At 41.8% G+C, this 12,535-nt stretch overlaps 1 protein-coding gene across 1 annotated transcript in view; it reads right to left on the bottom strand.

Annotated features, from left to right (window-relative positions):
• LOC137299036 (EGF-like domain-containing protein 2) overlaps nucleotides 1-12,535 on the bottom strand; it is a 50,190-nt gene that overhangs the window by 9,911 nt on the left and 27,744 nt on the right. Inside the window, exons 5-8 of the mRNA XM_067831510.1 lie at nucleotides 3,402-3,733; nucleotides 1,596-1,686; nucleotides 500-628; nucleotides 181-318 (exon numbers count right to left, since the gene is read on the bottom strand). Coding sequence (XP_067687611.1) covers nucleotides 181-318; nucleotides 500-628; nucleotides 1,596-1,686; nucleotides 3,402-3,733 — 690 coding nt within the window. The remainder of the gene's footprint in view (nucleotides 1-180; nucleotides 319-499; nucleotides 629-1,595; nucleotides 1,687-3,401; nucleotides 3,734-12,535) is intronic.

Genomic DNA, 12,535 nt, shown 5'->3' on the forward strand with positions numbered 1-12,535 from the left:
TATTAAACCTTTCATTGTGGAGTCATAAAACAATATATTTGGTTTGATTAAATAATCATATTCCATGGTGCATAATAAGTTCAAAGGATTAGGATTTGTGGGGGAAGGTGAAGTGTCTTTTTCATCCGATTCAATTATACACATATACTAAAGAATCTAAACTATGAATTGTGAACATACTTCTCTTGAGTTCGCACTTCCCTTCTTTGCCACTGTAATACCCCGAGTTGCACACGCATGCGCCGACTGTCCCGTTTGAGACGCACCGACCCTTCCGTCCACAATCAATGGTAGCACAACCGGTGCCATTGATGTTAGCTGTAATGAATATTCAACATTACTAACATTTCGCAAGCATTACATGTTCGTGCTACAAGAACCGCCGTCATATACCTTGACTATTGCTCAGTGCGGCGTAAAATTAAAGTCAATCCCTTCTACTAAATGATGAAAATATTGTCAGTTCTTGTACGAGACGCCAAGCGCAGTCACAACTTACATTCGATAATCCCGCAGTTGTCCCCTGTTGTGCCTGGAGCGGTGGAACAGTCACAAGTGGTACCGCCAGCCGGACAGGTCCCCGCAACGCAAGTAACACCGTACCGTGTACAGTCGAATTTAACCGCGCCTGGAATACGGATGGATAAGCAGTAATTTCAACACATGTCCAAATATCAAAGGCCAAGAATTTTGGGTATGTTTTTGAGATACTAAAAACAGATTTGACCTCAGGCACGCACGCACGCACGTACGCGAGCCCACACGCAACGTTGCTTGATATGCCACATGTACAATGTTACAGTAGGCACGCTTTATTGAATAATAGGAACGTTTTGGTTATCCTAGCACTATAAACATTCTGTTTCACATTGACAGAAACACAGCCCTTCAAACGACCAAGCTTCGAATCCCAGTTCAACATTCTCGCCAGAGTTAGAGAAGCGGCCTTCGGTAACCCATACGTGTCGTAAGAGGCGACTAATGGGATCAGGTAGTCAGGCTCGCTGACTTGGTTGACACATGTCATCGATTCCCAATTTGCGTAGATTGATCGTCATGCTGTTGATCACTGGATTGTCTGGTCCAGACTGTATTATTTACATACCACAGCCATATAACTGGAATATTGTTCAGTGTGGCTTGAAACTAAACTAACTCACTCATTCTCACAAAATGTGTTAACTCTTGTTCATGTGTAGAATATCAACGTTTTGAACGCGATTACACTTCGACTGGCCTTCTAGAAGTGTAAGAGTGTAGGTACAAAAACAATTTTTGCTTCATGGTAATAACCGATATGTTGAGGAAATACACCAGGGGTACATTCAACAAAGCGATCGAAGCACTATGGCATTCTTAAATCAATGGTAATGTTAACCAGTTGCATATGTATGATAGTGAAAGCAACGATAACTTTGAAGTTCTGATCACATGCATTCTTATCAACAAAAAAGTATTTTGTCTAAAGCAATGTGGTTTTTGAACGTGCTTGATTTTGTAATGGTATTCTATGATATATTGAAATTAAAGATTCCAGAATTACATTTACAGTGTTTCATTGCAGAAGTGTAAAATATTTGCAACATGTCACTTACGATCATCGTCTCTGATACATCCCTTGATTGTAATATTGTTATAGCCGGGAGCGCTGATTGTAATTAAGAACTCCTCAGTTGACTCGGCAGCCTTAAACAAAACACAACTTCAAGAAAGAACGACATCATACGGTACATCAATACAGTAAGACTTGAAGAAAGTCCATGGTACCCGCTTACCACCCGTGATAGTATACTTTTTAACAGAACGATATGTGTTTCGGTGAAAGCCTGTCTGCTGAAGAAACGAAAAACATGCACTGTACATGTCTGTTCCTCTTTCTCACGCACGTAACTGTCCGTCTTAAAATCCAGGGCAATACAAACCCTGCATGATTATCTGTCTCTCTGTCATCCAGGTACATGTTCTCTAACAGTGATCGATGACACAGATATTGGTCTAAAGGAAGAAGATGAACAGAGATGGATGGCACAGACATTGGTCGGAAGAAACAAGATGGACAGACAGTGGTGGATGACACAAATAGTGGCCAGAAGAAAGGAGATGAGCAGACAGAGGCTGATGACATAGACAACGGTCACAAGAAACAAGATGAAGAGAGAGAGAGAGATGAACAAGCAGACAAAATACAGTGATCAAATATTCCGAACAGGAGAAAAGATACTGACTGATGTTACTGGAATTTCGGAACATTAGTAGAAGACAGAGAATTCAAGGGGAGCTGAGTCAATAAATGACTACCTCAACAGGTTTTATAGCCTTATATGACGACATACAATATCCAAAGTTTGTTGAAAATGTGGATAACGGCCACTTATACATTGAATGCATTGACAGTTGTTACTATGACAAATGTTGGCATGACATTGACAATGACTTGGGCATTCTTTCAAAACCTTTGCCAAATGATGGTGGTGACAGGCATTATCAGACTGAACCACGCATTTGGGAATCACTCCATAGTGCTGCCTAATCTGCATAGTGGATACTGTGAACAAGTGAATTTGAATTATCATAATGTTCCATCCATTAGCAAGCCTTTAATATTTGAAGCAATGACTCACTGAAGAATTGCGTACTAATGCCTGATTGGTAAACACTTTCAACTATTGTATGATAAAAGTGTTGTTTAAATGACAGTGACCAGAATACCTTTATTTAGTAATGAATTGTATGGGTGGTAATGTTATTATATATCATTCAGCAACATTCCCTCCTCTTACTGCTTGCTCACTCCTGTTTTGGGGTAATTGGGTAATTCCCCTGATGCCTCTCTTACAAACTGCCACCTTGTTAAGGTTTGATTTATTCATCACCCTTTTCTCTTTGACATCTAGTAGGACAGTCCTCATTTTGCAGTAACATTTTTAAAAAAAACAAAACAAAAAACAATGGAAATGATGTCCTTGAAACACTCTTTAAAGTTCAGTGACCTTCTTATTTCCATATTCAATTACCTTTACCAAATACCTTTCAAAACAATTTTATCTAAACTTCATGATAAAAATATGACTAATTTGAGTACAATGAGTACAATGCCTACACCAAACATGTCAAACGTGAAAACAAAGTGTGTCACTGAAATCAAAGTGAAAATAATGGCTATTGTCCTCAGGTGACAGGTTATATAAACTTGTCCTTTCCCCAACCCACAATAATGTACACATTATAGATCTGTATCTGTTCCCTTCTGGTAACGTTACTTTAATATCTGCAATAAGACTATGGGCAAAAATCGCAGTCAGCTGCGAGTAGGAATGGCCAAAACGCATCCACCACCACTGTCGTCACTTGGTCTATTCATAAGTTTCAAAATCAATAAAGTGGGGCTTAACTGTTCTTACCAGATCGTCAGTGATGGGCACTTCAAGGTAAGCATTTCTCTTTCCGTCTAGAAAGGCGAGCGTTGTGACACTGTCGACGTAGTCACTGGTAGAATTTGCATCCACGTCTGCGTAGGTTACTGACGCATTCATTGCAAGCGTATCCGAGGACGGTCTCCTTATTCTTATGACCAGAGGAGTCAGGCTCTCTTTGACACATGTTCTTGCATCCGCGCTGAAAGTCAATGGCGCACTTGTGGTCGGGGTTGAAGTTGGAGTTGTCGCCGTGGTTGGAGTTGTTGTCGTGGTTGAAGTTGTCGTCGTGGTTGACGTTGTCGTGGGTGTAGCCACGTCTGTTGATGAGGTATATGTTAAGGGTGAGGGTAAAGATGCAAATAGGAGTCAATTCAAATCAAGCTAGACATTGATTGTGAATACAACACACATTGCTGATATTCACTCATGCATTATGTAATTAGGGAAGTCATGGCACATTCGATAACATACGAGGGTTGGCTGAAAAGTTCTCACCCTGAGTGGTTTTTCCCCACCAGGTAGAGACAGGTGTTTGCCACCGATGAGGACAATCGTTTAGTGAATCATAGACACAAGAACTACAAACGTACTAATAGTTTTATCTGAACTACAGCTCTTTTGGTAAACCTACCCTCTGAAATCATCAGAAATGGACAAAACTGAATACAGGGCAGTCATCAAGTACTTGCAAAAGAAAGGGATGTCCCCAACACAGATACATGCTGACATGGTCTCCACTCTAGGGGATGATGCTCCTTCATTTTCCACAGTAAAGAAGTGGGCTGCAGAATTTAAGCGTGGCAGACGAAGCCTTGATGATGACCCACGCTCAGGAAGACCTTCAACAGCAACCACTCCAGAAAACATCACGCGAGTGCTCGATATGTTGATGGATGATCGACGATTGACTACTCGACATATTGCTAGTGTAGTGGGCATCTCTCATGAGAGGGTTGAGCATATTATCACCAACGAATTGGGAATGACGAAAGTTTCTGCAAGATGGGCGCCAAAGCTCTTGACAGCAGAACAGAAACGTGTCAGGTTCCAGACGTCCCTTGACAATTTGCGTCGTTTTGAAGCAGATCTCGATGATTTTTGTGGCACGATTTCTAACCATGGATGAGACCTGGATACATCAATTTCAACCAGAAACAAAACTACAGTCAGGACAGTGGAAGCATCCTGATTCACCAGCTCCGAAGAAAGCCAAGTCTGTTCCTTCAGCAGGAAAGGTGATGGCATCAGTCTTTTGGGATTCTAGGGATATTCTGCTCATTGATTATCTTGAAAAAGGTCAAACTATCAACGTCAGATACCAAGCTGATCTACTGAACCAGTTGCGAGAAGCAATCAAAGCCAAACGACGAGTGATGATCGCTAAAGGTGTCTTCTTCCACCAAGACAATGCGCCTGTTCACAAATCGGTGGTGGCCATGTCAACAATCCGCGATTGTGGCTTTGAACTCATTGACCATCCTCCTTATTCACCTGATTTGGCTCCTTCTGACTTCCACCTGTTCCCCAAACTGAAAAAGGAACTCGACGGTCGCCATTTTGCAAGTAATGATGACGTCATTTCCGCTGTGACTGATTTTTTTAGGGTAGCTGAAGAAGATTTCTTCCTGACCGGGATTCGGGCCTTGCAGCATCGCTGGCAAAAGTGTGTGAACTTGGAAGGGGACTATGTAGAAAAATAAATTAACACGTCACAATTTAATTCTGGACTCACAAAAGTCCAGAAAGTCTCAGCACTGTGGCCACTCTCGCACAAGCGATTTCGCAAAATTAAACAGGCAGCTGTTATGTATGTGTGCTAAGGATGAAAAAATGAAAAAATTTTTTTTCGAAAACTCAAAATTTAAACTCGCTCGCCCATGGGCACGCCCATGGGCGAACAGTGGCCAATGGGTAGGCCCATGGGCAGGCCCATGGGCGAAAGTGTTTCATTTCATCCAGAATAAATGTTTTGGAGGTTGTAAAAGAATGAAAAAATGTTAATAAGTATCATGATACAAATTTCAGCTTGTTGTGACCTGACTCTGCTAACTAACAGCGATTTTAAAAAATCTCGCCCATGGGTGAAAAACATATTGGCCCATAGACGAGAATAATTAATTTCATTGAAACTACATGTTTTTTTTCCAGGCTGTGCAGTTTTGCAATAAATAAACGTGTATTTGCTAGTGTCTTGACACGAAATTAAGCTTATTTTGACTTAATTCGGCTAATTTAAAGTGATTTTTCAAAACGCCTCGCCCATGGGCGAAAACCATTTGGCCCATGGGTGAGAATATTTACTTTTACTCAAAATACACCTTTTCCCATGTTTTGGAGGTTGTGAATGGATGAAAGTATGTTCATAAGTATCATGTCACAAAATTCAACTCATTTTGAATTAATTCCGTTAATTTAGAGCTATTTAACAAAATCTCACCCATGGGCGAAAAACATTTTGGCCCATGGGCGAAAATATTTCCTTTTACCCCAAACACATCTTTTCCAGTATTTGGAGGATGTAAATGAATGAAAGTACATTTATGAGTACCATGACAGAAATTTCAACTCATTTTGACTTAATTCCTCTAAATGAGAGCAATTATGAAAACTCTCGCCCATGGGAGAAAGACATTTTGGCCCATGGGCGAGAATATTTGCCTTCACTCAAAATACATCTTTACCTGTGGTTTGGAGGTTGTAAATGAATGAGGATATATATATATATGAGTATCATGGCACAAAATCCAACTCATTATGACTTATTTCTGCTAATTGAGACCGATTTTCAAAAACATCTCGCCCATGGGCGAAAAACATTGGGCTTATGAGCGAAAATCTTTCCTTTTCACTCCAAATACATCTTTTCTAATGTTTTGGATGATGTAAATGAATGAAAGTGCCATTGTGAGTATCATGACACAAACTTCAACTGATTGTGACTTAATTTTGCGAATTCAGGAAGATTTTTAAAAATATGCCAGAATAATCACTTTTACTCAAAATACATCTTTTCCTGTGTTTTGGATTTTGTAAATGAATGAGGATATATTTATATGTATCATGGCACAAAATCCAACTCATTTTGACTTAATTCTGCTAATTTGTAACAAGTACAAGAATCTGGATTTCCACGTAAATTTTCATAGTTCTTTTTTATTGTCTTGGAGGTTGTAAATATATGAATGAAAGTGTGTTTATAATTATCACGAAAAAAAAAATGAAGTCACTCCGGTCTTAATTCGACTAATCTCTCTCGTGGACGAAAATATTTTCGTTTGCTTGTTTTCTTTATTTTGCAAACATATGGTTTAAAAATAGTTGAAATTCTAATGACAATTCAGTTTAATTTCGTGAGTGTAGTTTTATGTTGCCCTCAGTAATATCCCAGCAATATGGCGGCGGTTTGTAGATAATCGAGTTTGGATCAGACAATCCAGTGATCAACAGCATGAGCATCTACCTGCACAATTGGGAACTGATGACATGTGTCAACCAAGTCAGCGAGCCTGACCACCCGATCCCGTTAGTCGCCTGTTACGACAAGCATAGTCGCCTTTTATGGCAAGCATGGGCTGTTGAAACCCTTTACTTCCAGCAACATATACAATACACTTAGAATACTAAGCCTTGAGATTCTTTTGAATTTAGGTATTCTATAAATATACCAAAATTCAACCTATATCTATGAAGTTGAAGTTATTTGTGAAAGCCCCAATCAAGAGTAACCAAACTCCAGTGACTATGCGGGGACACATTAATAAACGGTGTTGTGAGATCTTTAAACTGTATTGAAATATGTCTTGCCAATTCCGCTGACATTCACCAAATGTACCTACCTAATAGTTTTAAGTGTACCTACCCAGTTTAGCATGTTTCCTTTTAATAGTGTGGTCTCCATTTTTTGTAATTCCCGTTTGCCCGTCCCGGCTTTTCTTCGTCCGAGGTTTTATGGGGTATTCTCCTATTTCTCAGACCAGAAATTATCTACAACAGGGGTAGGTCACTCGCTTGTTTTCTTTACCATTTGTACTAATTAGTATGCGCCTCCTCATGCTCCAATGCACACAGTGACCTGATTCGTCTCCATCGCAACTTAGGCTGCGTTTAACAGTACTTCAGCCAGTTTACTGTATCAGTCGAAATCTTACAATGAATGAAGGAAGGAAGGAAGGAAGGAATGAACGAACGAACGAACGAACGAACGAATGAATGAATGAAGATCAAGAAGTATATGTGAATGAATGAAAGAAATAATAAAAGAAAGAAGTACATATGTGAATGAATGAAAGAATAAATGATACACCCCAGCCATCCCTTCCAAAACATGGTAAAGAACGCAAAACTATCGTTAGATCACATGTGTTAACATCAGCTAGTAGTATAGGGAATGGGGGTTCTGGCTCACTTTCAAGAAATGTCTCTACAAAGCCTTATTTACTAAATAAGGCTTTGGTTGGGCCATTAGCTCTTGCTACTATTACCCCTACTATAAAAAAGTTGGCGGTAATTACTGTGCCTTGGTAGGAGGTAACACTGTGCCGTACGGTACGATCAATAATTCTTCTCTTACAAATCCCCTACCCGGCCTATGTCACGTTTACCTCGATGAAACAGTTTAACGTGAACCGCCTATGATCTCTTTGGTGTTCGTAATAAAGGCTTGCTGGGCTTTTTGTATTCCCTGTGCTATGTACTTTTTTTTCTCGTCCTCGCTGATAGCAGACTTACGAGACTTGGACCGAATATCTTGTTTCATTCCGTTATATTTTGTGAGTTCAGAGAGGATTGAACGAAACTCCTCTTCTGAGATCTTACTGTCAGAGAGTGCCGTGGAAATACGCTCACTCACTGTGTTGAGCTTTGCTTCGGCCAGAACCCTGATCTCGTCGTGTTTCAATGCCTTACGATACAGTCTGCGTGATATCAACTTAAGCGCCAATCCTGCCAACCCTGCCACCCCAGCTGTTATTTCAAAACCTAGCACTATAGGTGCAGCCACGATGGTGGTTAACAACCCAACACCTGCAGCCCCTAGTCCCATGCTGGTTGCCATAAGGGTAGTGTCAGCCCCGTCTACGATATTGAAAGCTCTATTATATTTTTTACATAGTGCTTTCCGCGTGTCACGGTCTTGTTCTAGTTGGCGTTTCACATCACATAACTGCCTCAAGCGGAACCCATCTACGGTTTCCAGCGTCTTCGCTACTTCCTCTACGACTGGGTACAGACCCATCCTATAATATATATTTTGAAAAATATTTTAATTGGGTTTCAGTTAATAGTCTATCAATGTATTTGAAGCCTATAATTAATAGATTATTATCAATGATAATAGGTGTTAAGCCAATAGACTTTTCTGTTGTAATAAAAACCCCAGGGAGGCTTATTAAGCGGTTTATAGGACCCGTGGGGGTATCCCGTTGTATAACAATACGGCAATATTGATCTAAGTGTTCGGTATACCAGTGTACTACCACCCCGGGTAAAAATTGACGTCCTTTCGAGGAGTTTTCCTGGTCAAAATACGTAAAGAGGACTTCTATGATGATTGTGTAGGGGGAGAATATCTCAAGCTGCCTTTCGTGTAAATACCTACTGTTAAATGTTAATTTACTTTCTATTCCAGAAATTAATCCAATTTTTCCTTCATAAAAATATACCGAGGCTGTTGCTTCATTCCCCGTAATGAAATCCCCGGGCCAGATACCGTTATTCCTAATCTTAGAGATAAACCTCCACCCCTCTGTTGTTGTGATATAAGGTGAGGCGATTGTTAAGTTGATCAACCATTTGGGTTCTTTTAAATCTGATAACGACACCCGTCTGTACACGTTGTCTTTGAAGTGTAGGATGTATAATTCATCTTCCTCACCAGGCTGATCGAATCCCTCCGTGTCTCCTAGGTCGTTAAGCGTAGTGTTGGGATGATGACTAGTCATTATTATACTATTATGATATAATTTCCAACTCGTTTTCTGATAATAATTCAGGGGTTAACTTCATACCCATGAAGTGTATGTTGTCAGGCAGGAAGATATTGATTAGTGATATCTTGTTTTCCACGATCACGTTGACCCCCTGTAGACTGGTCTTGGGGTCGACACCCCCCCGCACGTAAACATTACAAATTTGAAACTGATGTTGTTTACCCCACCCGAGTTTGATCCCCTTCACGATCTCGATATTATTCCCCGATGGTTCCCCTAGGTAGACTTTGATGATCAGTGTTCCGTTTATCGTTATATTATCTAGTACCTTGGTCACGCCTTTGAATTCAGACACCAACTGCAATTTCACGTTTTGTATGGTCGGTTTACTCGATAGCATGTGGGCTACCGCAGTGTTGGCTGGGCTGACGACTACGCTACGTCTTTGAGTTGGGACGTAAGCCACGAGCAGGGTTCCATTGTTCACGACTTTGTTTAGGTGGTTGTCTTTGTTATCTGTGAACACGTAAGGGGAGATGAGTCTAATATTGATCAACCAGTCGTCTTTATCGGGTAACAACACCCACTTGTCATCTTCGGTGAAGACGAGCATATATGGTTTGTTTTTGACGACGGTAGTGCTCTCAACATCGTCTAAGTCGAACAGTTTACCCCCGAACGATGGGTATATTACCCAATTATTATCACCGGTGTTGACAAGGGTGTACTTAGTGTTTACTGTTGCTCTTGTGGTATCTACTATATCACTTAGGGCTCCACCGGAGGGGATTTCAACGCGTTTGTAAATGTTGTTTTTCAGTTGCAAGGCGTACGATTTACCATCTACTCCGGGAGCGTCGAAACCGCGCGTGTCTCCGAGGTCGGAGATCCCGATATTGACGCATTTTTTCACTCCGGGCCCTTGTGCGCTGGTCATGTTACGTGAAGCGTTAAGCTGAGGTATCCTATATTTACAGGATTATGATTTATATCTAACACCGATATTGTCAGCTCAGGTATGTTGCCCTGGGTTAATCTCTTATACTGCCGTGGTGAAAACGACTCAGTTCTACCGTCGTTGAATTTCTCAGTTTTCACCGGCACTGCTCTCAGTATAGTGGAAGGGTGACCTCCTTGAATGTTATACGTTGTGCTCACCTGACCGAGATGAATGTACAGCTCTCGGTACGGTACTAGGTCGGGTAACTTCGTGCCTGTGACGGTTGTTGTTGGTTTTATCTCGTCAGGAGACATACCAAGTATCCTCGCTAATGGTCGGCCTAGCCTCAAGGAGGTTCTTCCGTTGTTGATTAACACCACTGTGCCGTTTGAGTCGTTCATCTTGAGTTCTGCTCCCAGGGGTTTGAAGACCTCGTCGTTTAGAGAGCACACGCTGTAGTAGCCGTCAGTTATCTGCCTGCGAGTTCCACTGACGAACAGCTTATTGTTGCTGATATTAATGTTAGTCCATTGCGGTAGGTAGGTGATATCGCAGAGTGCGACTTCGAGTTGGCCTGACGTGTTATCGATCGCGTGCGTCAGCTGAACGGCCTCACCGCTCGTTATTCCTGGAAGTGTTATGTACATATTATAATATATAATTTATATATTATAATATGGATTTAGCACACTTGAAAATCGTGGTGAATGCAGATGGTACGGGGTTTAAAACAACCTTTATTAATATCTTTGAAAAATATATCGTGTCCGTTAATAACGCGCAGGCGGTGGTAAACTGGAATCAAAACCCAATGCAGTTTTGGCAGAACCAACTAAACTTTGCTGTGTGGTGTGCGACGACAGGGTCGGGTGTGACACCAGACTACGGTATAGACGAACTGAGTAAGGCGGTTATTTTGTTTCATATTTATTATCAAACGAGACGAATATTGAAGGAAATAAGTGCTCCTCTCCCCCAAGATAAAGCGTGGAGTATGACGAATAACCCCTATGATAGACGCGCTTATGAACGTATTTGTGGGGAGTTTGAGATTCCAACGAATAAAGACTTTCGCCTTCCTGGTGTGAACCATGGTCTCGGTATAGTTCTCGTGTACTTCTACAGGTCCGGAACATATCAGGCCGGTTCTAAAGATGGTTCATACAACCCAAACCGTCATACATTTACAGGCCCCACAACGAATGAAAAGATCCATGTCAGCTGTATAAAGCAAACCAATCCTGATGCAGCCACAGCCTGGACTAAAATGATCTCAAAAACATCGAAAGAATTCACTCGTGCTGGTACAATACGCTTGAACGACTCGATTCGAACGTACGTGTGGGCGCTGTTGGGTGCGCAGGCGCAAACGCGTTTCAACATCATAGGTAAGGGAGCTGCTTTCGACACTCAGAAACAGTTCGTTGCCAACGTTGATGATACTATTAATTCTCCAGTTGATCTCCCGGGGGCCATCGGCCGCTACCAAAAAATGTTAGAAAACGCCAGATCGAAAGTCAATTACGTGTTCGGCGTGGGGTTGTACATGGCTCCGAGTGATATGCAACTGAGAATAAAAAAAGAGGTGAATTATAACAACAAAATAGTCATAGCCACGGCGGGCCAAAAGTTGGGTATCAACCCCGATATTAACGCCCACCATATCCCACACACCCAACCACGTGAAAAGGGTATAGTGGCGCCACCCCCGGGGCCTAAAGTTCATGTGTCCCCCACACACCCTCATGTGTATGTGGGGGTACCCCCCTATCAGCAGCATATTGATAATAAAACAGCCCTAGTGGTTGGTGGGGTAGCTTTGGGACTTATTTGGTTAAAGATTTCTTAGCCGCTACGTACACCAGACCCGCCACAGCGACGATGGCTGCCCACAGGTTTTGACTGAGCCACATGGCAGTTTTAGACAGAGCGCCCAACAACCACGAGACGATGCTACCCAGGATGCCGGGAAGGGCTTCGGCGGCTTTACCAGCCAGTTTAGCTAGGCCTTCCCCTAGTTTTTTAATCCAGTCTTTAACACCACCGCCTGTGGGAGTTCCCCCTCCGCCGGCAGGCCCCACAGGGGTTCCCCCCGTCAGTGACACCACCAGGGTTGATATGATGAAACCCAATGCAGTTAGAATGCTGACGATGGTGATCCCTTGCTCCCGGAACAATATCCGAATCCTGTTGGCTAAAGTTGTATCCTCATTCAGTATTCTATCGATTGTTTCCCGAATACGACTGATCTG

This window comes from Haliotis asinina, chromosome 10, assembly GCF_037392515.1.
Source record: "Haliotis asinina isolate JCU_RB_2024 chromosome 10, JCU_Hal_asi_v2, whole genome shotgun sequence".
Lineage (NCBI taxonomy): Eukaryota > Metazoa > Mollusca > Gastropoda > Lepetellida > Haliotidae > Haliotis > Haliotis asinina.